Raw genomic sequence first — 26637 nt, forward strand, 5'->3', positions numbered from 1 at the left:
CCAGGGCCTTTTAACCAGCCACTCTGTCTAGACTTGCAGGCTAGAGCCCTCAGTGCTAACAAAGGAGGGCTGGGCTGCCTGCTGCCAGGGAAGGCCAGAGGGATGGGCACAGATTCAGGTTTCCCAGTGGGGATTTTCTTAAAGAACTGGGATGATTTTATTCTGCTATTGGGAGGCTTGTGCAGAAGCTTGTCACACCCCCCAGACCTCAGCCAGCCTTCTCCCGCTCTCAGCATTTGCTGTGGAGCTTTCACACGGCAGCAAACACAGGTGTCTTCTCTTCCCTCACTTCCATCAGCATTTCTCCTCTTTCCCCCCGTGAAGCCAGGCTGAACTCTGGGATGCTGAGGTACCGAGCAGTGGGTCTCCAGAAGGAGTGGGGAAGGCAGGAGGAGAACTGGTAACTTTAGCGTCACTGCGATCAATTCAACTTCATTTCAATTCAATTTGGTCTTTATTTAACACATTTTGGGGTACGTGGGAGATTTTGAAAAGGTATGAAAAATTGCTGCTCACAAGATATGGTCAAGGAGTTGACATCTACATGTAAAATAACAAGAGAATTGTTTAAGATTTATTTGCTGATTAGGTATTTTATCAGAATCATCTGCAGGGATTTAACTTTTTAAAAATGAATGCTAAATTTCAAACATAAAAGAGTATAAACCTGTAGTAGACGATATTGTAAACATTGGCTTAGTTGTTGCCCATATTGAACAAATCTCAATTGTTTGCCATTTTTGCCTTATATCCTTTTATAAAGACTTAGTCTTGTTTGAATATCTCCCTGGTTCCATTTCTTCTCTCCTTCCCCAGAAGTAAACACTACCTGAAGTTGATGGGTAGATTTTTTTTCCCATTCTTGTTACATACGAATAGCACTGTAATATATAATGGTTAGTGATCATTGTGTGTGTGTGTGTGTGTAAATTAGTGGAGGTAAAGTTTATTAGCTACCCACAGTTTTTACTCATTATTCTCTGTATATCCTGGGCTGAATGAAGGAAATATTTACATCCCTGTTGATCACCCAAATGGAGCCTGGCAGTCTCTCAATATGCTTTCCTCTTTTTGGACCAGGAACCATTTGAGCTCCAGAAATGTCTGTAGGAAGTTTCACATAACACCAAATTATCTTGTTTTCTTTGGATACTTAAAGGTGGAGAGTTTCACCAGCAAGATGATTTAAATGTAGATTTATTGAGGTAAGAGGTATATTAGGTCATCTTCCAAGGTCTCTTCTGATGCTACAGTGATGATTAGTTACGAAGGAGTTTTTACTTGTTTTCATCTCAGATGAAAAGAGAAATTTTACAGAAATAAATATTTTAAAAGTCCATATGGGTTTAAAAATCTATGTATTGCTTCTAAATATCTTAATATCTGTTCGAGTTTTACCAGATTCTGTGAACCTTTTATGACATTTATATTCCTTTCTGAACAGTATGTGTGAATACAGTGAGTATTCAGTTAGGGTCAGTGTATGTGCCACTGTAAAAAAAAAAAAATCATTTCAGATGATCTGCTTCCTGCTGCAGGATCACTGTAGATATATTTCATTATTATTAATTTGGTTTTTATCAAAATCGCAGTCTTCTCCTCTCCTCTCCTGCTGTGTGTTTCTAGTGAATGTTTTTGTCCTCATCAACTCTGTAGAATATAGTCTCACAACCAGCCATTAGGTACTCCAGTACAATTGCCTTAGTTGTTTTGTAACTTTGATAAAAGATGCTGGTTGAAGAAAAATAAACATGCAGATTATTCTTTTTGGACTGGACCACAGGTGAAAGGTTATATAGGTTTGCAGATGTGTGTATTTTCTATAATTTTTTATTCAAAAACATCAAAACTCAATCTAAAACTTATCTTCAGGAAGGCGACCCTGGTTAAATTTTCACCATTCTAGTCATCCATATCCTTGGTGTAACTTTAAGAAATGTGTTTTAGTAACACTGTGGCACAAAGCTGGCTTTAAAATTATTGATATAATTGATATATTTACTTATAATTGACCTCATGTAGTTTCAGATACATCTGTTATCTTCCCAATCAGAGTGAAAGCAGTCCAAGGACTGGTTGTCTGAGGTGACAAGTGACAACCATATGTTCTGAATTAATTGAGGAACAGACACAAGACTCAAATTGGCAGTCAGATTAAGGATCCAGATATCAGTTCTGTTGCTGGTAGAGCTGCGTTAGAGAATGTGGCTTTGATCTGCAGTCCTACTGGGCTTCCTAGTAATTTTCCCCCTGAATTAAACTCAGCCACACAGCCATAGGCAGAAGAGCTAGAAAACCAAAGGCCTTCTTATGCAGGGGCAGAGTCTACTCTGATAGGTTTCACTGCATGGGGCAGCCTATAGGAGAACTCACAATCCTTGTAGGAAGGGCAGAGCTGAAGGGAAGAGAAAGGCAAGTCATATGGAAACAGTGATTACCTAAATAAGAAATGTGGACCTCTGCGTGTCAGACCCTTATTATATCACCAAGGAGGTGAATTACTTCTTTCATTGGAGCGGGTGAATGAGTAAGTGAGAGAAGGTCAAAGTGTTACTCCAAATGACCCCCTTCTGGAGGGTGGGGAGGAAATGCTTTCCTGAAGTCGTGGATGCAGGGAAATGGGATTCCCTCTACAGGATAAGACTGCAGCATTTGTGTTTAACGATTGTCTGATTGACTGACCCACAATTAAAATGAGAAGCTGATAGTAAAAGAAGCATAATTACAGTTTGACTCATATAGATTTGGTGGTTATGGGAAACAAAATGTACAACATATTGCATAAATTATTATAAGTGGGCAGGCAGATGTAGCACAGTTGCCTCAGGCCAGGGTTTCTTAGCAATCTCCATTCCACCTTGGAGATGTCTCCTGGATTCCTCTTTACCTCTCTAGCCTTTAGTCCACCCACTGGACCCCTGATACAATACAAGTATAATTGTGCCACTCACAAGCCGAAGTTCTCCTATGCTGGTTCTCCATCCCCAGAGCCCCAAGAATATGACACATAAGACTCCAACCTGCACCTTGAGTCTCACATGCCTGCTACTTTAGCCACATTGAACTTCATACCATCCCCTGGACACCCCGTGCTTTTCTAATGATCACACCAGTGAATACATTGTTTATTTTAACTAGAACTTCATCCCTCCTTTTGTATGGTGAACTCTTACTCATACCTCAAGACCCAGATTAAGTTTGACCTCCTGTATGGAGCCTTCCCTAACACCCAGGGTCAGTTATTCCTTCTTCTGTGTGCCTGTATCACCTATGAAACATTTACTGCACTTGTAATCACTTGTTTATATGTGCATTCTCAACAACAACAGCAACAGCTAACACGTCTGTGGCTGGGAACTGGGCCAGGAACTTTATCTGATTCATGTCTCACAGTAACTCTATGAAATATATACTATGGTTTTGCTCATTCTGTAGATTAGGAAACTAGCTATTAGAGAAGTTAAGTAATAAGCCGAGGTTCCATAGAGTTAGGTAAGTTCCAGAGCCGGATATCAAACCTAGGTCTGTCCAGTTCAAAGCCTTATTGTTAAATTCCATGTAATCAAATCCACATTTCCACTACACTCTGAGCTACAGGAGGATGCCCTGTTTAATGTGAGTCCATGTCAGGATTTGGCGCTTAGTAAGCATTTGAGTTATTTTTAGATTTATAATTTCTCTTCTTCAGTAAAATGTCAGCTAATTATTCCTACTCACCATGTTCCTGGGTGGTTCAAGTGCATTCAACACTGGACACATCACCTGGTGCATAGTAGGCGCCTGGAAATACTTATTCCTTAAATGAATGAACAGAAATTTTAACTTTTATTGTAATACAATTGAGAGCAATGCAGTCTTTAGGATACCATTAGCTTTCTAGTGATTTCAGTGAAGCATGATTTTCCAGGCCATTCTTTTGTGGACTCAAGGCAGCTTCCCTCGCCAGGGTGCTGGCTGTTTTTTTTCCCAAGTGACAACTTGATTTACTATTTTCTTTCTCATCACTCTCAAGAAGCATCTGCCGGCTAGTGAGTGACCAGGGCAGCGTGGAAAAGTCCACTTATTTCTCTGCTGCATCTTTCCTACAGAGTCTGAGGATAAGGGTTGGAAATGGCCTTAGGAGGTCAGATTTCCTGTGTGTTTTCTTTTGTAGTGCAGGATCACTCATAACGACACAATTTGCTGTCTGCTGGTACACTCTGCTTTTAAAATACCTGTATGATGGGATGTGGCATGTAAAGGTTCATTGTTTCTCCTTGGGGGATGGCTCTGCAGTTTGATCTATTCAGATGCTTTCTTTGGCCCTAAAATACATTGTAAGGGAAATGGGACAGGAAGAAGCAAGAGTGTAGTCACTTGTGCAGTCTTTTTCCTTTTTTACTCAGTGTGTTCCTTTCCTAATTCTAGCAGGAAATGTCCTTAGATGATGTATAATAGAATTCCATGTAGTAGAAAGATTTCTGTTTTTCCCTCATTTTTGCAAATACGATAATCTCACAGCCCAACAGCTAACTTGGGTGTCTTGTCTACACATAGCTTGTAAGAAGACTTTAGAGGTGGAAATTGTTCTGGATGTTGCATTCTTAGCAGGTTGCATGGAAAGAAAACAGAATTGTGCAAGAACAAACTCACATTTGCCTTAACTTGTTCCTTTGCCAGCAAACAACCCAAATTGGTGTTGTAGCTCAAGGCGACTTTCAGAATTGAGTGGATATGTGGTCCCTGTGGGAATGAGTAGAACAACTGTGGAACTGTGGCCATCTCAAAAAGTTTATTTCTGCTTTGTGTACCCCTTGCCTTGGGCTTGTGCTTCTCCCATCATCATCATGGCTTCTTTGCCTGCGTAGAATTGGGTGATATGTTAGTTTACAACTTAAGAACCTGAAACCTCACATTGCAGCTGCACCAATGGAGGAGGGACAGTGCTGTCCCTCCTGAATTTGTGGGTCAGAGGAAGGGAGTCAGCGGGCCAGCCCCAGGACCGTAGGACATCCCTTTGTCTGGCAGGGAGGGCAGCAGTAGCTCGTGTTTTTGTGCCTCATTAGCTCCAGGGTGGGCCGGCCAGGATGGCCAACCAGGGTTATCTTTGCATTGGTACAGACTAAAGTACCGTGCTGCTGCGGAGGCCAGTTGAAGGACAAATGATTCAAAGAGGAGAACAGTTTTGCCTCTGTCTCTGGGGCGTGTCCTCAGAAGCTGGCTCCCCCTCCCTTTCTAGAGAACAGCAGGTGTTCTGCTCAGGACCAGTGCCTGCAGCCACTCCAGAAGGGTTGGCATTTTCATAGGCTCTGCTAAGGGGTACCTAAAAATTCCATTTCTTGGGCTCTCTGTCTGATGACGGTGAAGAGTGTGATCTCAGTTTGACTTTTTCCAACCTGCTACTAGGGAATTTTGGAATAGAGCCAGCCCCGCTCCCTGATGCCCCTGTGTGGGCTCCTGTTGCCTGAGTGGGCTCTTACCTGTCATTGTCAGTGGTTTCTCCTTTTGACACATGGAACTTCATGCAGTCACAGGATGTCAGATACAGGGTCCTAGGTACCTATTCCCTGAGAATTTGAGCTCCTGGCGAGGTGGTGTGTTGTGGTGGCAAAAGCAATGGACTGAGAATCAGTGGGCTAAGGGTTTGGAACTGGCCTAAATGCTTCCAAGCTCCTTGGATGCCCTATGTAAACTGTGTGCCCCCTCTTCCTTACATTAATATAATCATAGCAAAGTGACCTCACAGAGTGTTGAGGGAATACAAACAACAATTAAGAAAGCATTTGAGCATTTGGAAATATATGATATTTTAAAAACTGTGAATAGAATCCTTTACCCATTCCTGACCTGTTCTCACCTGAGCCCTTTCATGCCTAGTGCTGTGTCCTTGTCCTCAATTTTTACCTCTGGCCCTTGGTTTTCCTTGGTTGCATTTGGATCTTAAGTATCCTATGGTCTCTGGTTTTGCAGAATGTCTGCCTCTCAGTTCCTTAGGTTGTGTCTTCTAGGAACTTTTGCGTCCATTCTTGCCCAATGAAATGCAAATCTCACTGGGTTATATCAACATTCAGGTTGAGCCAGTTTCAGGCACCCCCTGGAGAAGTGGTTCATATGCGTTCTCTTCTTTTAACTGGGCTCTCTGCCTTCAGCTCTCATTTCTTTCCAGTTCACTCTCAACCCAGCAGAAGTTGGGCTGCATAATCTTGTATTTTAAAAATACAAATCTGACCCTTCATCCTCTCAGTAAAATTATGCAGTCATTCCTCAGAACCTTCAGAGTAAGGTCCAGATTCCTTGATCTCACAGCCTAAGGCACCAGGCTATCAGGAACCACAGGCCCAAGTCAACAGTGTTATGCATTTCTTCACACTTCTTAGGTTGTATAGTAATCAAAAAATGACACAGAATATTTTAATCTGTTTTGGAATTTTTCAGAGAAATAGAAATATTACATAAATCAGTAGTTGGGTGTTTTTTGGGAGAGAGTGGAAAATAGGACTGAGGAAATGCTTGTTAATGCGACGTACGTATCAGTACTTGGATTAACAAGCCATTTGAAAGATCGGTGCTTTATGTCTTATACACACTGATTCAAAACCTTGAGTTATACTTATCTCGATTGCATCTAGTGTTTAATCAATTGGACACTTACAAATAATGGGTAAACGGTTTGTTGTCATACAGGGTTGAGCTCTGCTTTTCATGCAGTGAGAGTAACATTTTTATTTTAATGCTTATGCAATTGATTGTAAACTTTGGGGTGATATAATCTCAGTGAATCTAAACAGTCCATCAGCCATGTCAGTGCCTCCCCTTTTGCCAGGCTGTAGCTTTGTGCTAAGCTCTTGTGTGTTACTGTGTTACATAATCCCCTGCATGCATTTTCTCTACCTATTTAGCCTGAATACATACAAGGTGACTGAATTGTCTCTTCAACCTCCTTCTCAGTGGAAACACTCAGTATAGAAAACAGATTTGGGGCAGTCTTACATTTTTCTAATGGAGAGTTTGGAGAATTGAGTGGGCTTAGAAATGTGTTTGTCACTATTTGGTTTTGCACCTTTTAGTTATGTTCACTATCAACTTGGTATGGTTTTCAAGGTGACAAGAGAATGCTCGAGCTTTAGCCACTGGAAGGAAATTAAGACAGATTGGGACCTTAGGAGAAAAATGTCAGTTGTGAGAGTATACAAAGGAAGAATTTCTTCAAGGTCCTCTCTCTTTCTTCTTGCAAGCCCCTTATTTGCTCTTTTAAAGACTGGGTCATGCACTGCCAATGCCTCTCCTTCCTGTAACAATCAGGAGGAAGGTATCCTATGAATTAAAAATGATATGATTTTGCTTATCTAGCACACGATTCAGAGAGTAGCTTTCAGTGGTCTATTGTTTGTTGACATGTGAAGGAGACAGCCAGCATCTGGGGTGATGCTGCTCTGGTGTTTTTCTCCAGCCCAGGGAAAGGGAAAGGGTAAACTGGGAAAATTCATCATTGAATGAAGAGATTGGGAAGGTTGTGAACTCTTGCAGCGGTTTTCATTAGATATTTGCAAAGGAATGTACTCTCAAGGCTACATAAAATCTTCATTGATTAATTTGCATGGATATTAGCATAAATATGCATGTGATTTACATAAACTTTTTTCCTACATTGGTTTTATTTGTTATTTATTTACTGTGATAGCCTCTTCTCTTAATGGTGTCATTTTTCTTCTGTGGCCTTCCACATGAAACACGTTCTTTTGTTTTAAACACACTGATTCCGGGGGGTGGGGATGCAGGGAAGGGAAACATTTCTTTTGGTGAGTAAGTGTGATTTACATGGGGTAGGAGGAATAGGTCTCTGGCTCAGTTTATTAAAGGTTTGTGATGGTTTGTAAGTCAGTACATGGTTCAGTGGAATCATTCATGCCCTTTGAGAAGCAGAGTAGGAGCATGTGCTATATCCAGAATGATGGGCAAAAGAAAAGGTAACTGATATTTAGAGAAAAGTCCAGAGGCAGTAGAAGTCCAGAGTAGAACTAACTGTCTGATCTTGGGCAACTCACTTATTCCTAGTCATCAGTTTCTTCCTTAATAAAATAAGGGTGTTAAATCAGGCAATCTCTAAAATCCTTTATAGCTCTAAAATTTATTATTTTGATAGACTCCTTAGTCTAATTATGTAAAAAATATTAAGCACACATAGCACTTTAAATAATACCCTGGTGCCTTGCTGTTCTGTGTCAGGCCGTTGCCCCTTTGAAGGGCGCTCAGCGATTAACTGAGGCCCCTCTTAGAGGCATGCCTTGCCTTGCTCATTTATCTCGGCTCACTGGGCACACAGGGTATAGCTTAAATGTTCATAGAAGACTCCCACTAATACGCCACGTGGGTTGCCAAGGACAGGCGTAGTAGTTGGCTGTGTGTACATTTGCTTTGTTAGGAAAAGAGCTTAGCGGTGATAACTGAATTCGATTTGCTATCTTCTGCTCTAAATCAGGGTTACGTCCAGTCTACTGAACAAGAGCTTGTCCAGTTGAATTTTAACAAGACCATTTCTTTAGAAATGAGAGATCGTGAAAATAGGGCAGTAGGGGATTGCATGGATGAACCCGTCTCAAACATACAGATAGTGCCAAATTTCTGCTCTGTGATTTTGGGGGAACTAATTTTGGTAAAATGTGTCTGGCATGGGTTATGTGCTGAGTAGTACTCGCTACTTATATGTGTAAAACAACACTGGTCCCCTAGAGGTGGACAAGTCCCTTTTGCTTATACCAGTGTGTGTGCAAACAGAAATGTGTAGGTGTACACACATCCTTGAGGCCCTCTGGAAGATATGGGACACACTTAATCTCTTCTAACTCTCTGGAGTGTGATGTTAAGGCTCATGTTTTAATGATGTGATGCTACAATGAATTCAACAGTATATGTTGGGTGGTCACCTCTTCACGTTGTAAGAGTGACTCCTTTACCTCATGATGAGAAAATGCTTATTTGATTTTACTTAGGGAACTTACCAAGGACTATGATGGTCAATAAGGTTATGAATTAATGTGGACAAGCTTTGGTGACTAAGGCGGAAGTGTAGGTCTAGAAGGGAAAATAGAGTCCCCTCAACCTTACTTTGCAGACCCTGCCACCCCTCTTTAAAGGGAAGCTGCATATCTAAACTTGTATTGTCGCCTATTTCTTTTCATTGAGGAGGTGCTTTTGACCAACACTGATACGAAGTAGGCCACTCTCTAAATGAGGCTGCCTGACAAGAGGACAAATGGAGGTGTACATGCTGAGTGTCTATGTTATAAATCAAATCAACAAATAATTAAATAAAATACATTCTTTTCTCTTAACCTTGAAAAATAGATCTTTGACACTACCTGGTTAAGTCAGGTTCTCACTTAGAGTTTTTGGATTCCTAGGAGTTGTGCATTGGGAAATACCAACACAGGGAGAGCCAGCCCCTCTGGTCCTCAGCCTGTGGCCTTTCCCCTTCCTCTGCCCACATTCAGCTCCATCCTGTATCACAGAGGTCTGGTATAAATGCACGTGGATGCCTCGACCCACATGGCAAAGCTCTGTCCAAACCTGTGCAAACAGTCCCCCAGGGCTAGCCCTCAGACCTTGAGGTATAAACACTGATAGCATGATTTGCCTTCAGAAAATGGATCCAGGAAGGAGGATTGCACAACCCCTGGAAACAGACTTGGGGCTCTTTGGGTAGGGAATTACAGGACCCCAGGATCTCAAATATGGTCTTGAAAGAGAGTATGAGTCCCAGTGGAATGCCATGTTGGCTCTGTGGACCCCTGGTCCTATGGAGAGAGATGTTCTGTAGGGTGGTCAGACCAGGCCATCTCAAACAGGAGACCTCTAGGGCAGAGGTCCCTTTGACTTTAAGGGAAGTATTGTTGTCTTATCAAAACATATTACCAAATTCCATTCTGTTCCCTTTTCCTCATCTGCTCAATCATTTCCTCAGGTCCAACCTCCTATTTAAAAACCCAGTCACGTTCCACTGGGCACAGGACTCTACCATGGAAACCAAAGTTAGCTGGGTTATTAATGGATGGAAATTAGAGCCAAATCTTTCAGGCTAATTGATTTTTAGTTATTGTTCAATAAAAGGTACCTAGAGCTAAAGAACCCTTTGTCAGAACAGTTAATTATCCATTCTAAACCAGCTCTTCTACAAGCATTTAAAAGCCAATATTGATGCAAAAGCAAGTAAACCTCACTTTACCATTTTGCATGAAATTTCCCTTTAGGCTTTTCTCTGAGAAAATTTGAAGGAAAGGTAGCAAGCTTTCCTGCACCACCGTGTTAGTCTTCTACCCCTGTGTGGACATATAACTTCTCTGCAGTTACCTTCTCTGCTAGTTTCCCTAGTACTTAGATACGAGTCTTGTGGAATAGTTGGAGGGGGTGTTGTGCTGGTATCAAGCCTCTGGCAGGGACACTGCCCTGTGTGCGTGTGTGTGCATGTACGTGTGTGCGTGTGTGTGTGTGTGTGCGTGCGTGCGTGTGAGTGTGTTCTGTTTGGTATTTGCATAGACCTGGCTCATGCCAGTCAAGTGTTGATTGCTTTCCCCTTTTCTTTCTCTGTAGCTCGAGAGGAGAATGTGGCCACTTTCCGAGGCTCAGAGTACCTGTGCTACGACCTGTCTCAGAACCCAATCCAGAGCAGCAGTGATGAAATCACCCTGTCCTTTAAGACCTGGCAGCGGAACGGGCTCATCCTGCACACGGGCAAGTCGGCTGACTATGTCAACCTGGCTCTGAAGGATGGCGCAGTCTCCTTGGTCATTAACCTGGGGTCTGGGGCCTTTGAGGCCATTGTGGAGCCAGTGAATGGAAAATTCAATGACAACGCCTGGCATGATGTCAAAGTGACACGCAACCTCCGGCAGGTAATGGCTGAGGGGAGAGAGTGCCCAGAGGCTCCTCTTAGGTGGCTGGGGAGGAAGTCTGTGAAGTAGGTGGTGGGTTAGGTTACATGGAGAGGGGTAGAGATACCCTATGGGTTTGGATATGTCGAAGTCAAACTTTCTCCCAGCCTTTACAATTTCACAAGGATAATTATTAAAATATGTTTCTTCTCTTACTTCAATTTTCCATTTGTGCTTGTTATTTAAGAAAAAAAAATTCAGTTGTATAGATAAAAGTTATAAATACTTTCCTTTTGTTTTGCTTTTCTTTGTATCATTTTCTTGATTACCTTTGAATATTGTACTATTGCTAAATCAGTTAGGGAGAGCGTTTTGTTTCCGCAGCTTTTGGTAGATTTTTCTCATTCTTTGAATATATGTTTTTCTTTTTAATTAAGTTAGCCATGGCCATGATGCCATAATTTTAATTCCTTCCAGAAGAAGTCTTTCTTTTTCTCTTCCTTTTAATTTACCAACCCCTTGTCCACTTTTATTCTTTCTGTTGGGTCGTTGTGTTAACCTCTAGCCTTGGAGTGAATTAGCTGCGATCTTTCTGAATTCCTTTGTTTCTCTGTTCCTTGGTGTTGTGGTGTACTTTATTGCCCCTGTCTCTACCTCTGACACTCTTCAGTTGACTAGGAGGCCTGGAAAGTGGAAGGACCCACATAAAAAAGTCAACTTTGGAGCAGCCTTTCCTGGTTCTGTACGTGCTTGAGAACTCCCATCGCTTGCTGATTCTCAGCAGGCAACTCCGTCAGGTGACAACACTCTCAGAAAGCCTTAGCCCAGTGAAGTTGTTTTCCATTTCATAACTAATAATAGTGATAACAATAACAACAGTAAGAATACCTCACCAGCCCACATCAGGAAAAAATTACAAACACTTCCTGTAAAAGTCAAGGTCTGTTCTGAGACTGCCTTTTCCAGGTTCTGTTTTCACTTGGATTTTCTACTTGTGAATTTGTCATTAAACTCAGTGGGACAGCATTCATCCTTTATTAAATCAGAAAGCATTATGTAAATTTCCAGAAGGTGCTTATCAAATTTTCTTCTGCAGTGTGATTGATTTAATGCCTCCTAATGTAAACATGAAAGCATGAGAACTGACAGGTGTTTGCCTATGTTTTCTGTTTGATAAAAGTGTAACTCCTTAATAATGCTCAGTAAAGGGAGAAGGCTCCTCCACATTGGAGGCACACAATATTCGAAATACCCACTTCCACACTTAAGCATGTCAAGGAAGCCCCGTGGATGGAGATGCTATTCTATCTGTGATGAAGTTGCCAAATCCTAAGAGTTAGAATCCCCCGTCATCTTCATACACACAGGTCGAACATTTTTGAATCACCGTTCTGTGTTTTTCCTGCAAGGCCAAAGAATCCTGTTGCTTATGTTTCCTTTCATCATTCCCCACCTGTACTTACAGGAGAGTCCCCCTCAGTGGCCAAAAGAGCCCACATCAAATTTTCATTTGCTAACATAGAAGGGCTTGAAAGGTTTGAGTAGCAGAGACTAGACCAAAAAGGAGAATATGACCTTTTGTCGGTTTTGACTGGCAGTTGCACAGTAATACCCTTCTGCCATTAGTCAGTTAAGGGGGGATTTTCACGTACTGGGGAGCGGAATCAGGTTGTGGTTCTCACCAGCCAGTCTGTTTCTCTCTCGCTCTCTCCCACCCCACATGCTTCTTTGCCGTTCTAGAACGATTCCAATTAGCCGGAAAAGGCTCACTTTCATTTCCACTAAAAACACTTTTCTAAAATAGAGTTGGGCCCTAATTCAGTCCTTTACACTGAAATGGGGATGAACCAAACTGTAATTCAAATATTGGTTGTGCTGAGTTAGTCTGAACAAGCAGAGGAAGGCAACACTACAGGGTTTCTCGTCCAAGTTCTAAGACCCGACTCCTCTCTGTGCCCTTGGACAGAGCATTTAACCTTTCCACACCACAGTTTCCATTTGTGAGATGGTGATTACAGTCCTCCACGTGTGGTGGCTAAATGAGCAGAGCACCGTATGTTCCAGAAGGATTATGAGCTCATCCATGGTCTGGGCGCTAGACTCGCTGGGACGTGCACGTGATTTACATGCTGAGGATTCTTTCAAAGGTGACTGCCTCTGTCTGTCCCCATGGATGCAGCTAAGTAGAGCTCTCACGACAAGGCTACTGAGGCCCTAGGGTGTTGGGGGCATTTCTCGGCAGAAGGAGTATGAATCTTTTAGAGAAAATGCACCTAAAATTGGACCTCATCGGAATTTGCACTGAATTTTGCATCCAAATGCAATTTATTGAAAGAGGAAAAAAATCTCAGAAAAGCAGAGTTGATTTTGCAAATACAATCCTTTCAGCCCTGAGTCAGCTAAGATTATTATTTTTCCCATTAAAAGTACATTTATAACATCTTTTTGAGTTCCCTAGGATACATTTGAAGGGGTGGGAAGCCCCTGTCTATTTCAGTTAAACTGTAAATCACTTCATAAATATTTGACAATAAGCTGGTGGCAGTCTCGCCTACTCTTTTGGTAAGGTTGAATGGCTTCTGTGGTAAAGATTCATCTGAGGAAAGCTTACTCGGGGTTTCCTTACCAAATGGAGCAGAACTTTCCCCCTTTCTTCCTTTTTGGTCATCTGCTACGGTTCTGCTTTTGGGCCAAGTCAGGCCAAGGTCAGGTACTTTATTGGGGGTTCTGATTAATGGAGGGAACGTGGATTATCTGTTCTAAATTATAACCAGGACCTGAGTCCATGGTCATGGCCATCACAGGAAGTGCTTTACTTTTATATGCCACTTTAGTCAAACCGCAAACACAAAACTGGGGTTAACCATCTTCTAGCCTTCCAGCCTCCCAGCTCATGGTGTGTTGGCAATTTAACATTTGAAAACAGCGAAGAAAAGACTAATTGTAGGGCTTCTCTAATCATGTTTAACCTGCCAGTTCTCTCTGCTATCCAAGCAAGAAATTGCTTAAAAGCTTGAAAAGCATTCTTAAAGAGGAATGAGGGGAGAGTGATTCTAACAGGAGACATTCTGGCAAAGTAAACAAAGTAACATTACTGGCTAGTGAAGGAGACTCCAACTCTTTTGATGCATTCTAACGACACAGTTATTTAAACCTGAGAGAACAGGAAAGAGGAGAAAGTTGCCCTCCTGCTGCACAAATCCACAAAATCAAGGGGGTCGTGGATCTTTACCCATGGAAACCCAGAGTAAACTACATACGTAGCCTTCCTGTGCTAGATGTGATCTGTAAATGTTTTAAGATCTTTTTGTCCTAGGAGAAAATCATGATTGTCCATGCATGTAATCAGAGTCAGATGTGAAAAAGCAATCCCCAAAGTATTGGTATTTCAGCTCTCTCGATTTATCTACGTGTGGAACGATAAACCTTGGGGGTCTTTTCTTTCAGGACAGATGGATTGTGTTTGTGCTAGAGGGTGGGAAGGGAGCAGGGCGGTGTTCTTTCAGAACAGCTCTTGGAAAGTAAGTATGATGCTAATTCTGAGTGGGGTGAGGTCTGGTCTGAGTGTGTTTGGGAGAAGAGGGGAGTTACAAAGACAAGGTGGACTGCAGCTCCTTTCCTGGCTGTGCCCCAGGTCCCCAGGTTTTCCATAGAGTCTTGGTCTCATTGTCTTCCCCCACTCTCTTTTTCTGTGTCGGGTGCCTTTTTTTTGAAAAACTAACACAAGATCATTCATGCAATGTGTCATTTTACTAACCGACGAATGTACTAACACCCTAACGACTCATCTTTGTTTTTAGTTTTTTTAATTAACAATCGTTCTGTTCACAATTTTTAATTTCCTTTCTTCCCCCTTTTCCGCAAAGCACTCAGGCATCGGACACGCTATGGTAAACAAACTACATTGTCTGGTAGATATCATTCTTATTGTCTCTTTTTTTGGGTTTGCCGTGTGTTGCCCCCCTTTTCCTCCCCAAACCCCCTTTTATCCTCTTTAGAGTTGTTTCTTCTTTTAAAATTTTCTGTTGAATTAAATACGAGCCTTTCTTTTTCTTTAAGAAGAAAATGGAAGGGGATGCACCTGTCCTGACAATATTTGGATGAGTTTGGTTGGGACAGTTTTCCTTTTCTCTACTTTGTAATTTTTTTTTTTCCTAAAAAAAAGTTTTTTTTAAAGAAATGTTCTTTGTTGAGCTAAATTCGTTTTGTTTTGTTTTCTTATTTTGCGAGTTCCAAGTTATCGACTAGGGACAACAGAGATTTCTATTGAGGACTTTCTTCTCTCCGTGTCTTCCTACCCCTCACTCGTCCTCCTTTCTTTTCCCCCTTCCCCACTCCCGAATCCCTTTTTTCTTTCCCTTTTGTGTGGCCACGGCTGCCACAGGTGATCTGGGGAGGAAAGTACTCGACTTCCTGTATTCTTCCTTTCCCTCCTTTCACCGTACTTCCCACCTTGGCCAAAGGGAGCTGTGCCAATTTGTGTTCTCCGTACAAACTCTGCATGGCATGTTCCTGTCTCGTGAATTTCCTCATGGGCGTCAGAATCTGTTCCCTTGTTTTCCTCCTCAGTACTAACAACCTACCAGTCATCAACCCCACTCCACGTTCTCCTCTCTCTCTCTTTTGTCTCCATGCTTCTTCATGCTCCTCTCACCCTTCATATATTTTGGGGTTGGGTTTGGACTTTCTCTTTTCTTTTTTGTTAGTAAGGGAGGGTGGCAGGCGGGGGAAAGACTACCCTTTAGTTTTGAGTGTGTGTTCTTCTTTTCACTCCCATCTTGTTTTTCAGTTGGTTTAGTGCATGTAAGTGTGAAGTGGATTTTGATTCTCTTCTTTAGTGCTCTTCACCCTTGTCCCACTTCCCTCCCTTTATTCTTCTGCCTTCTCTCTTGGCTCCAGATGGTTTTCGCATGGGTGTGTCAGTGTACGGTGTGTGCACGCTTCGAGGCCCCATCTCTTCTCTGTGCCCTCTGCTCCTTTCCTGGATGTTGGGTGTATGGGTGCCGTCTATTTCCTGTGGGCATTGTTATTATTTTGGCTATTATGCCTCATCATTCTTTTTGTTAGCGTTGCCTTTTTTGGTTTGGATCATTTCTTCTCTGGCTGGTGGTGATGGCACACAAGGGAGGACAGGGGTTGGTGTCCTGGGTAGTCCGTGGCATGTATCACCCATGACTCATCAAAATCAAGACCCTTTTCCTTCCCTCCCTGAATGCATGTTTGTCAGCGTGGTGTGAGCCCAAAAAGAAACAAATAAAAAAAGAAAAAGAAAAGAAAAAGAAAAAAACCATCAACAACCAAAGACCAACCCCCTAACAAACCCCATTGTCAAACATCTCCTTTGCTGTTTCTCACGACCACTATAAATGACAATCTTTCAAAAGTAAATGCTCATTTTACCAATGAACTGAGACGTCTGAGGATAGTTCCATTTTCTAGCCTGACTGAGTGAAGAGGGCAATGGGTAGAGCGAGTTGCTCAGCTTGGCAGTTCCGGAAGAACTCTCCCAGGAGTCTGCAGGGAGACACTGGAGGCTTGGGCCACAGGGAGGCAGACCAGAAAATGGAACTTGGCTGCACATACCAAAAAGCAATCCAAATTAGAGAGAATACCTCACCCAAATCTTAATGAAAGTGATGCCACTGGTAGGGGAAGCCCCTGGATTTTGATAGGACTGTAAGGTCACTGTTGGGATTTTTTTTTGTCCCTATGTCCCTCCACCAGGTGACAATCTCTGTGGATGGCATCCTTACCACGACTGGCTACACTCAAGAGGACTACACCATGCTGGGCTCAGATGACTTCTTCTATGTGGGAGGAAGCCCAAGCACCGCTGACTTGCCAGGCTCACCCGTCAGCAACAACTTCATGGGCTGCCTTAAAGAGGTAAGGTTCACCCATTCCATTTAATGCACTGACTGTCTAAGAACAAATGAAATTTTCAGTTCAGTGACTGGATCTGTCCTCTGATCTATTCTGTGAGGCCATAGGTTGTAGCAGAAAAGACTCTGGACTTAAAAGTAGAGGCCCTAGGTTTTGATCCCAGTTTAAGCTGGTTGCAGGACCTTGGGTTCACCACTTAAGTACCCTGTGGTTCTGTTTCCTCATCTAACTAATGAGGAACCTGATCCCACAGGTAGCTGTGCTTTATAAATTACATGAAATAACTCAGACGAAAGGACTTTGAAATCACAAGGAACTAGACCTGTGTGAAGTTTGATTTTGTATTTTTGACTTGGCAAGTAGGGAAGCCTTAGCTAAAAGTGGCTCAATTTGTGGTTGTGTGTCTTGTCTGAAACATAACTTATGTATTATTTTACCTTTGCTAAGCTTGGTGTTCCCAAGAGTCTCATTATTCGAGATGAAGGAAAGTTCTCAGAATATAACATTAAGGCCCAGAAGACTCGTTTTTCCTTTTTTTTTTTCCTCCCCGAGAGCTAGCAGCTGTGAGAAAGCAGTGGAGCTTTACCATTACTCATTTATTACTATTGTAGCTAATGTGTTGAGACCTCTGTCTGAGAGCAGTGGAGCTTCAGTCAAGTGTAAGTTCAATCTCTAAGGTCAATTGTTGAGGCAAAAAAAATCAGACTTGATCTGCTGGAGTTCTTTCAGCACACAGTGTCATCAGAGCAGTGCACTGCACTTTTTTGTTTAATCTAAACTAAGCTTGATTGCCTAAGATAGCTATACCATTTCCCTGTGGAAATTCCTTGAGAAGCTAACAGTGTTCTTTCTTGTAGATAAACATCCCTTGTGACATGTTATGAGCCTCCTCTCAGGGCACATGTTTTATTCTCATTATGGTTATTTGAAATTTGTTGCACATCAGTTATATATGAGATGGCATCGCACGTGCATTCACTCACGCCACTTGGCTGTGAGCCGTGTCTAGACAGGAGTTGCGTCTGTTATACCTGGCATAGAGCAGGTGCATAATAATTATTTATTGAATGGAGACATTTATCAAATAATCATTGGGTACCTTTTTTGTGTGGTAACTAACCTTAATGGCTCTTTGCAAACCACGGTCTCCGTGTTTGAAGACTTCGTAATCTGGGAAGGGAGATGAGATCTGTAAGGGAATAATTATAGCTCAGGGCACTGTGTGTTCAGTGCCACAGATGAAGTGATCTAATTGAGCAGAGGAAACAGATACATTTTAGGTGGGAGTCAGCATTGGAGAAGAATTGATATTTGAGCTGGGCCTTGCTACAATAAACCATGTGTGCATTGAGGGAAAGGGGGAGGAAGGAGAGACATGACAAAGGAGGGAAAAATCCAATTACAGCTTTGTATTGTTCTTGTTCTGAAGGAAAAATGACAGGAGAAAAGTCTTAGAGAGTTTTCCTCTCTCTGCTGGACATTACCTAGGCTTCTGCTGGCTACAGGGTCTCCACAGGTCATTCCTGACGGAATTGCAGTAGACATAGCGCACTTCTTCCCTGGGATTCACTCCTATTTGAATAGAATAACGGTATAAACTACTCTGTCTAATGAACCCTGAAAGATTCTTAAACACCATTAAATCACACTCCATTGGAATTGCACTCTCATGAGGTACGCGGGCCTCTCACTGTTGTGGCCTCTCCCGTTGTGGAGCACAGGCTCCGGACGCGCAGGCTCAGCGGCCATGGCTCACGGGCCTAGCCACTCCGCGGCATGTGGGATCCTCCCAGACCGGGGCACGAACCCGTGTCCCCTGCATTGGCAGGCGGACTCTCAACCACTGTGCCACCAGGGAAGCCCAGATAGGAGCATTCTTGTTCCACGTTTGTAGCTCAGGAATGAATTAGGCATTGACTGCTGTGGAGAGCTCGTCCATTTTTGTCGTGAAGCAGCCCTGAGCCTGGAGCTTCTCCTGGACTGGGTCTAGGGGTGGCCTCTAGGACTAATTTTCGCCTGCACACAATTATGTTGAACTATCTCTCCATTATGTATTTTGAGACAAAGGAGCAATTTCCCAACCGCAGATCTATCAATCAGGAAGGATGCCCGTGAATATTTTGAAACAAGTCTCATAAAAACATGAAGATATCTCTGATGATTTTATCCATGCAGAACCTAAAGTAAATAAAGTCTGCACACACACGCACACCCACACACACGTACTCACATACTACACTGTCCAGATGGAGAGCAGACAGCTTCAAAAGTCTGTGAAAAGTGGCACTTAATAGCTTAAAAATTAAAGGCAGTTCTGAAAACCAGTGTCAGTGACAGAAATAACGGTAATAGTAATAAAAATATGCACATATCTTTGCTAGCAGCTAAGCAGAATTTAAATCCAGATCAAGTTAGAAGAAAGAAAGTCCAAAACAGTGAAGGAGGTGGTAGGCGAAACAAGAACTTAATATAAACTTTTGCACCATCTCTCCTTTACGTATATAGTATGGTCTTTCTAAGGGAGTTGGGAGGCCTTCTCATTTGTCTGAGTGCTTTAAACAGATAGCTTTGAGTTTAATGAAATCCTGGCATAGTCTTTCTTTCCATTTAATCATAATTCACTTTTCTGTGGGAAAGTCTAGGAAATTCTTCTCTTGTTCCTGGCATTTCTCTTTGACAATTTCGTAAACACTAAAAGCTTCCAGCTATGTTGGGACTTCCCTCCTTGATAAATCCCACTTACCCACTTTAACTATTTCCCCTTAGAACAGTCAGCCGTTATTTTACAACTTCTTCTTCCCTTCCCTATCTCTTTCTTTCTCTTTCTTTCTTTTTCTGTCACCTCTGGCCATTTGTGGCTCTAAACGGCCTTAAGCTGAGCTGGGTGCTTTTATGTTTCATTTTTTTCAAAATAGGGACATGGTGAAGACCTTATGGGATTTCTCTTCCAGATCATTGATACTTTGTGTGTGGCACAAAATAGTTTTTATCTTTGGAACTACAGTTACTTCACACCTGAAAGTTCTGGCTCCACTCTTTTATCTATCTATCTGTCTATCTATCACATCTTTATTGGAGTATAAATGCTTTACAATGTTGTGTTAGTTTCTGCTGTACAACAAAGTGTGAATCAGCTATATGTATACATATATCCCCATATCCCCTCCCTCTTGTGTCTCCCTCCCACCCTCCTTAACCCACCCCTCTAGGTGGTCACAAAGCACCGAGCTGATCTCCCTGTGCTATGTGGCTGCTTCCCACTAGCTATCTATTTTACATTTGGTGGTGTATATATGTCCATGCCACTCTCTCACTTCGTCCCAGCTTCCCCTTCCCCCTCCTCATGTCCTCAAGTCCATTCTCTACGCCTGCGTCTTTATTCCTGTCCTGCCTCTAGGTTCTTCAGAACCATTTTTTTTTTTTAGATTCCATATATATGTGTTAGTCTACGGTATTTGTTTTTCTCTTTCTGAGTTACTTCACTCTGTATGACATTACATTCTAGGTCCATCCACCTCACTACAAGTAACTCAATTTCATTCCTTTTTATGGCTGAGTAATATTCCATTGTACATTATGTGCCACATCTTCTTTATCCAGTCATCTGTCGATGGACACTTAGGTTGCTTCCATGTCCTGGCTATTGTAAATGGAGCTGCAGTGAACATTGTGGTACGTGACTCTTTTTGAATTATAAGGTTTTCTCAGGGTATATGCCCAGTAGTGGGATTGCTGGGTCATATGGTAGTTCTATTTTTAGTTTTTTAAGGAACCTCCATACTGTTCTCCATAGTGGCTGTATCAATTTACATTCTCACCAACAGTGTAGGAGGGTTCCCTTTTCTCCACACCCTCTGCAGCATTTATTGCTTATAGATTTTTTGATGATGGCCATTCTGACTGGTGTGAGGTGATACCTCATTGTGGTTTTGATTTTCATTTCTCTAATGATTAGTGATGTTGAGCATCTTTTCATGTAGTTTTTGGCCATCTGTACGTCTTCTTTGGAGAAATGTCTATTTACGTCTTCTGCTCATTTTTGGATTGGGTTTTTTGTTTTTGTGATATTGCTGGCTCCACTCGAGTCAAAATGATTGTGGATTTCACCTGTGCACACAGCTTCTAACTTGATTCCACAGTAAAAGTGTGACAGAGAGGGTCCATGTTATCATCCAATTATTGAAGTACTCTGCATGCCCTAGTTATCAATTCAATATTTGTGTCCACTCAAGCATCACAAAAATCCCCACCTTGTACCTCTTCGTGCTTTTGTGTTTTAACATGTCTGTCATATTTTTGTTCTTGTTGTGTCCCCAGCTCTTAGAATTGTTCTTAGCACCTTGTGGGCGCTCAATAAATATTTGCCAAATGAAATCACATGTTTGTAAGTTAAAAAAAAAGCTTTTAGATAAATGCTCTTAGGCACTATTAACAATGTGACTTTCTTGGGATCATTAAAGAACATCCAGACATGGCAATAGTTGAATCTTTTAGGAACCTCCCAGCTATCTGAAATGAGTGAAGTATTACATAAAAAGGCCCAGCAAGACTAAAAGAAATGGGTTGGAACCCACTCTGAGAAGAATGGGATTGAAAAGGCTTTGAGGAGGCATCATAGTATAAATGAAAAGAATACTGGGTTTAAAATCAGAAAACCTGATTGGGAATACCAGCTTTATTACTTTACGGGCTATATGGCCTGGAATAAGCCACTGGTCTTATTTGAGCCTCAGTTTCCTAACCTATAACATGGAGATGATAAGACCTCTGTTGTGTTCTTAAGAACAAATAAAATAATATACGTAAAAGTGAAACCATATATAAATATACAGTGATGTTTTGCTACAATAATTATGATTAAGGATTATGTAATCATTCTTATAAAACAGTTTATGAAATAAATTTAAGAGTAAGTGAATATACATTAGCACGTGCGTATGTTTGTATTTCCCGTATTACCAAATCACTCTCTGGGGGAAAAACACAACTTTATTCTGAGGTTTGCCTTACTAAAATTCTCTCATCTTCATTGAAGTTGGAATAACCCATCCTACCCACCCTCAGTCATTACCTAGTCTGTTTCCTTTGGACACTGGTTTATTTGACAACTGTCAATCTCCCTTCTACAAAAATGTAAGCTCCCTGAGGACAAAGGCCTCATCTGTTCACAGGTGTTTCCCCAGCACCTAGAAGAGTTCCTGGCATAAAATAAAACACTCAATAAGCATGTCTGGAACAAATAAATACATTAATTCATTACTGAGCTAACCTCATGGAGCTCTAAAATGTGGCAGAGTTTAGATCCACAGGTATATGCTGAAAAAATACAGTATGCCAAGGAGTGTGCTAAGACACAGAGATGAATCAGACACAGTTCTTGCCTCAGAGGACCTCACAGTTAGTGGGAGACACACAAATATAATTTCAAGGAAAAGCAGTTAATGCACAAAAAAAGAGGCATTCACAGGTGCGGTGGGGCTGCCGAGGAGGAGGACTTAGTATATCATGGGGTTCAGGAAAACGCTGTGGAGGAGATGATGCCCAAGGGCGGCTTGAAGACAGGTAGAAATGAACAAGGAAGAAGTGGTGCTCCGGGGTGATGGGGCAGCATGAGCAAGGGCCCAGAGACAGGGCACGTCGTGGTGTCTGGGTGAGGAACTTACAAACAGTTTGCCAATGTCAGGGCACAAAATATAAGATCAGGAGTTCTGAAAATGTATCTGAAAAGTTAGGTAGGGGCCAGGTCACAGAGAGCTTTATATCACACTCTACCCTTGGACTTGGGGTAATGGAGAGCCATTGAAGGATCTGAAGTAGTAGAATGACATAGATTGACAGCTTGTCCGTCAGGCTTTAAATTCCTTGAGAACTGAAGTTAGTCCATCTACTACTTCTACTTGATTCATCTTTTTGTCCTAGGGAGATGAGGAAGAGTTGGGAAGGCTGGTCCATTGGCTTTAGCACTGGGCCAGGAGAGTGCCTCTCTCAATCTTTAGGTTTCTGCAGAAAAGTGCTTCCTTCTAACTCCGATTTCGGTTTCCAATGACCCTCCTTGTCAGGACATTTATTTCTCCTTTCCTCTGTCCTTGACATTACTGAGCTACTGTTGTTGGATGAAGCACAGTGCAGTAGAGGAAAAAGCCAAATCAAGGCTGAGTTGCATGAATAGTGTCTCTATTATGAGGACCAGGGAGCTGACTAAAGCCCATCACAATATCCTCCTATGTGTTGGCGTCTTCTGTGTTGTTTGACTTGGTTCTTTCTACACCATCTTCCTTTCCCCTCAATCTGTTACTTCTCCGCTGGCATGTTGGTTCTCCATTTGGCTCTCCATTGCCCATGGAGAAGCTCACCTGCTGCTGAGAACTCTGAGACCGACTGGTCTATCCCACCTTTCTTTTCTCATGGCATCTCTAGTGGGGAGGAAGGAAAGCAGGAGAACGGGGTGAGTGGAACACATATTTAAAGGAAAAAGGATTGGGTAGAACATCATTGTGCACATTACAATCCACATCCCTTTGTGATTATTAGCCATTTAAAACTGAATGGGATTTTGCAGCCAGAGATAGTCTCCGAACAGATGATTAATGGTTTAATCTGTAATAACTTTACATTTTATAGAACCCTGATAGGAGCCCACATCTGGTGAGCCAGGCTATTTAAGGCTGTGTTAATTCTGTTAGTTGCTATATGTTTATTTGAATTGCTGGCACCTGTGGGCTTTAGGATAATGTGTTTGTTGTTGCTTTTCTTTTAAAAAAATATATGCTTATTTTGTCCTGTCTCACTGTCTTTTCTGCTGTCTGTTATGCGATCACAATTTCTCTTCTGGTTTTTCTTTTGTATTGTCCTCTTTTTCACTCGCTATACTTTTTTTTTTTTACCCCTGTTCTCATTTTTCCTGCCTCTGTGCTTCTCAGGCTCTTGTTTTGGTGCCCTTTCTGATTTCTCAGGTGGGGATAAATCACTCTGTCCATAACTAGGCAAATTTAGGTCATGGCATTGGGCCTAAAAATTTCCTTTTTCTTATAGCTTTGAGAATACTGTGTGGCCCCATGATGAGCAAGATCCAGTGAGGGTTTTAGGGTCAACATGGAAGATGAGAGGAGGGTTGACTTTGGAAGCACAGGTCCAGGGTTTGAGTCTTGTGTAGACTCATTCATTACCAGCTGCAAGACTCTTAGCAAGCCACTTGAATGCTCTTAGCCTCAGTTTTTTCATCAGATAATAATACTTACTTCAGGCATTTTCATGTTGGGAACAAATGGGATAAAAAAGATGGAGGTGCTTTATAAACTGTAAGGCACTGTGCAAATGCTAATGTTACTATTTATGTTAATAAATGAAACCAAATTGATCAGGTATGTTTAAGGAAGCACTTACTGCTATTTGCTGTTTCTGCAATTAAAAAACTGCAGAAGTTAGGAGAATCCAATATATCTTAAAAAAGAGCAACTGAATTAGAACCTGGCTACCAGATGCATTTCTGGTACTAATTAGAAAACCATACAACCTCTTTGAACACCCATGTCTTGATCTGTAAAATGCGGATCGTTATCATTGTCAAACCAAACACACACTACTGTGGAATACTTCTAACGTAGAAAGACAAGTTGGATAGCAAAGCAGAATTTATTTCCCCATCCTTAGGAAGATACGCACAGTGTGAGCTTGGAGGGAAGAATGCCTTGGCAGAATGGAAGGGCCAATGCAAAAAGGAGACCAAGAAGGACAAGATTCCAACAAGGTAGAAAAAAGTGGAAACATGAATCAGAATCTGGGAAATTGGAAGAATGTAGCAGAAGAAGACAAGAAAGAGGAGAAACTGTGTCTCAGGAGAGGCCTATTGGGTTGACCATAGAAATTGCCATTTTTCTGGGTAAAAAAAAAAGTCAAATATTGGCAATGTCATGTGAGTCAGTTTAAGAATGAAAATTTTTGAAGAGGATAAACTTGGATCTTCTTGAAAAGAGATTACCTTCTGGATTACCAGGAGCTGAAATGGGCAGGGGAGAGAATGGCATTTGATGCCACAGAGGAAGAGGAGACAAAGCCCTGAGCTACTGGGGATGTATGATGAATATGAGGTTTATTTCACAGAGGAGGCAAGGTGTGAGCACTTAGCCCAGGGTGGCTATAAGAAAGTGGTGTGTACCTGAGGAAGAGTGTCAGCGGGGCTGAAGCCGCAGGATATTTAGTGTTGCAGGGCTGTGGCAAACAGAAAGATGTTCTTCAGTTAATGCCTGAAGAAGATATTAAAGAATGGTTTGCTACTTACAATTGATGGGCTATTGATGGAGAAGTGAGATACAGTAAACATTTTTTTAAGAGATCTGGTATTCATTTTCCCTTATTTCAATAAATGTTTCTTGATTTTTATTTTCCTTCATGCTCAGTCCAGTGATGTAGTAGCATTGACTCCATTCCTGGCTCACCTGATGAGCATGTGAGCTCTAAGTCCATCAGGAACTTCCATTACTCTGGCTGTGGTTATTTTGTTCATAGCTGGGCACCTAACGCACACCTAATGTCACAGTTTGGATCAGTGACATTCAGTCTCAGGACTCTGTTTATATCTTGTAGGGGGGTACTTCTCCTTCCTTTGAGCTACAACTTGGGATGGTATAAAACTGACCTTCTGGCCGCCATCTTGCTGCCACAATGGGACTAAAAATGAAGCTAGAATGGAGAAAAGCAGAGCTAAAATATGGGGAGAAACTAGGTTCTGGTGACATTTTAAGGCCCTGGATTAAACATTCTTCCACCTAGACTACCTCTGCCTTTCCAGCCATGATTGATTACATTCCTTCTTCTGTCTAAGCCAGCATGATCTAGATTTTCTGTCATTGGCAACAGAGCCCTAAATGATGTGAAAGAATTCCTCACTCCTATTTTACCCCTGTCTTCTCTGACAAGAAAATAGGTCTTTGGCCAGGAAAAGATAGACAAAGTTAGGAAATTTAATATCAGAGCCTGTTAGAAAGCACCTGATTGGTCTGCATTAAATCAAATTTCTTGACTTAGATGAATGATACAGAGAGAATTTGAAAATAAGATTTTTGAAATCCAGTTGGTTTTTGAGAAACTGTAGAGAATGGGGGAGGTTTGTAATGACTAAAGATGGAAAAAGTGTAGATAGTGCAAGTTATGGGCTTACGAACTTCATTGGCATCTGGGAAAGATTTTGGATTGCATTATTAACAGAAGATATGAGCCCACTGAAGAAAAAAGAGAACCATAGTCATTCACTAAAAACACTAAATACAAGCCATATAAGCAAACTAAACTCACATATTATTCAATATTGTTACTATACTTAAAGCTCAGAAAAGTACCGTGGGCCTAGCATAGCGAAGTATCAGCAAGGTATTTGGCAATACCCTTTGTGATATCCTCATCCACAAGATGGGGAAAAAGGGATTGGATGTAAGAGCTATTCAGTAAAGCAGTGTCTATTTAAATATACCACTGGGTCCTGGTAAATGGGTCCATTTTGACTTACATGGAAGTTTCTGGTGAATGTCCAATGCTTTGTCTTACTCGCCATTTATTACGGGGCTTGAGGGAAGGTAAGAGAGCATGCTCGTCAACTTTGTGAATGGCAGGGAGCTGAGAATGATAGAAATTATGTGCCTTAATGTTCTGAGACTGAATTAATAAAGGTATGAAAACAAAGGAGACGACAGTTCTATAGTATAATTTATTGGCGAAAATAGTGCGCTCTGGAGCTAGAGTTCTTGGCTGCAAAACCCGCCTCTATTCCCACAATCTGTGGAATGCTGGGCAAGTTACTTAACCCTCTCTGTACCTCACTTTGCTTATTTATTAAATGGGTGGAATAATTATACCTACTTGATAGGGTTGTTGTATTAACTGAGATAATAATTTTAAACTCCTTAGAACAATG

General features: G+C 41.8%; 1 protein-coding gene across 18 annotated transcripts in view; it reads left to right on the top strand.

Annotated features, from left to right (window-relative positions):
* Window positions 1-26637, top strand: part of NRXN3 (neurexin 3) — a 1686346-nt gene that overhangs the window by 461701 nt on the left and 1198008 nt on the right. For 14 of the 18 annotated variants that reach the window (XR_003435587.1, XR_003435591.1, XR_003435588.1 and 11 more), the window contains 2 exons: window positions 10567-10868; window positions 16572-16733. Coding sequence is in view for 14 of the 18 variants with exons in the window: in XM_027120199.1 (XP_026976000.1) it covers window positions 10567-10868; window positions 16572-16733 (464 nt within the window). In the remaining 4 variants the exon portion in view is untranslated. Of the gene's footprint in view, window positions 1-10566; window positions 10869-14713; window positions 14759-16571; window positions 16734-26637 lie in introns of all 18 variants that reach the window. The other 4 variants (XM_027120201.1, XM_027120204.1, XM_027120200.1 and 1 more) reach the window with 3 other exon arrangements.

The sequence above is a fragment of the Aethalodelphis obliquidens genome, unplaced genomic scaffold (assembly GCF_003676395.1).
Source record: "Aethalodelphis obliquidens isolate GAN/ISIS:26980383/991018 unplaced genomic scaffold, ASM367639v1 scaffold21, whole genome shotgun sequence".
Classification (NCBI taxonomy): domain Eukaryota; kingdom Metazoa; phylum Chordata; class Mammalia; order Artiodactyla; family Delphinidae; genus Aethalodelphis; species Aethalodelphis obliquidens.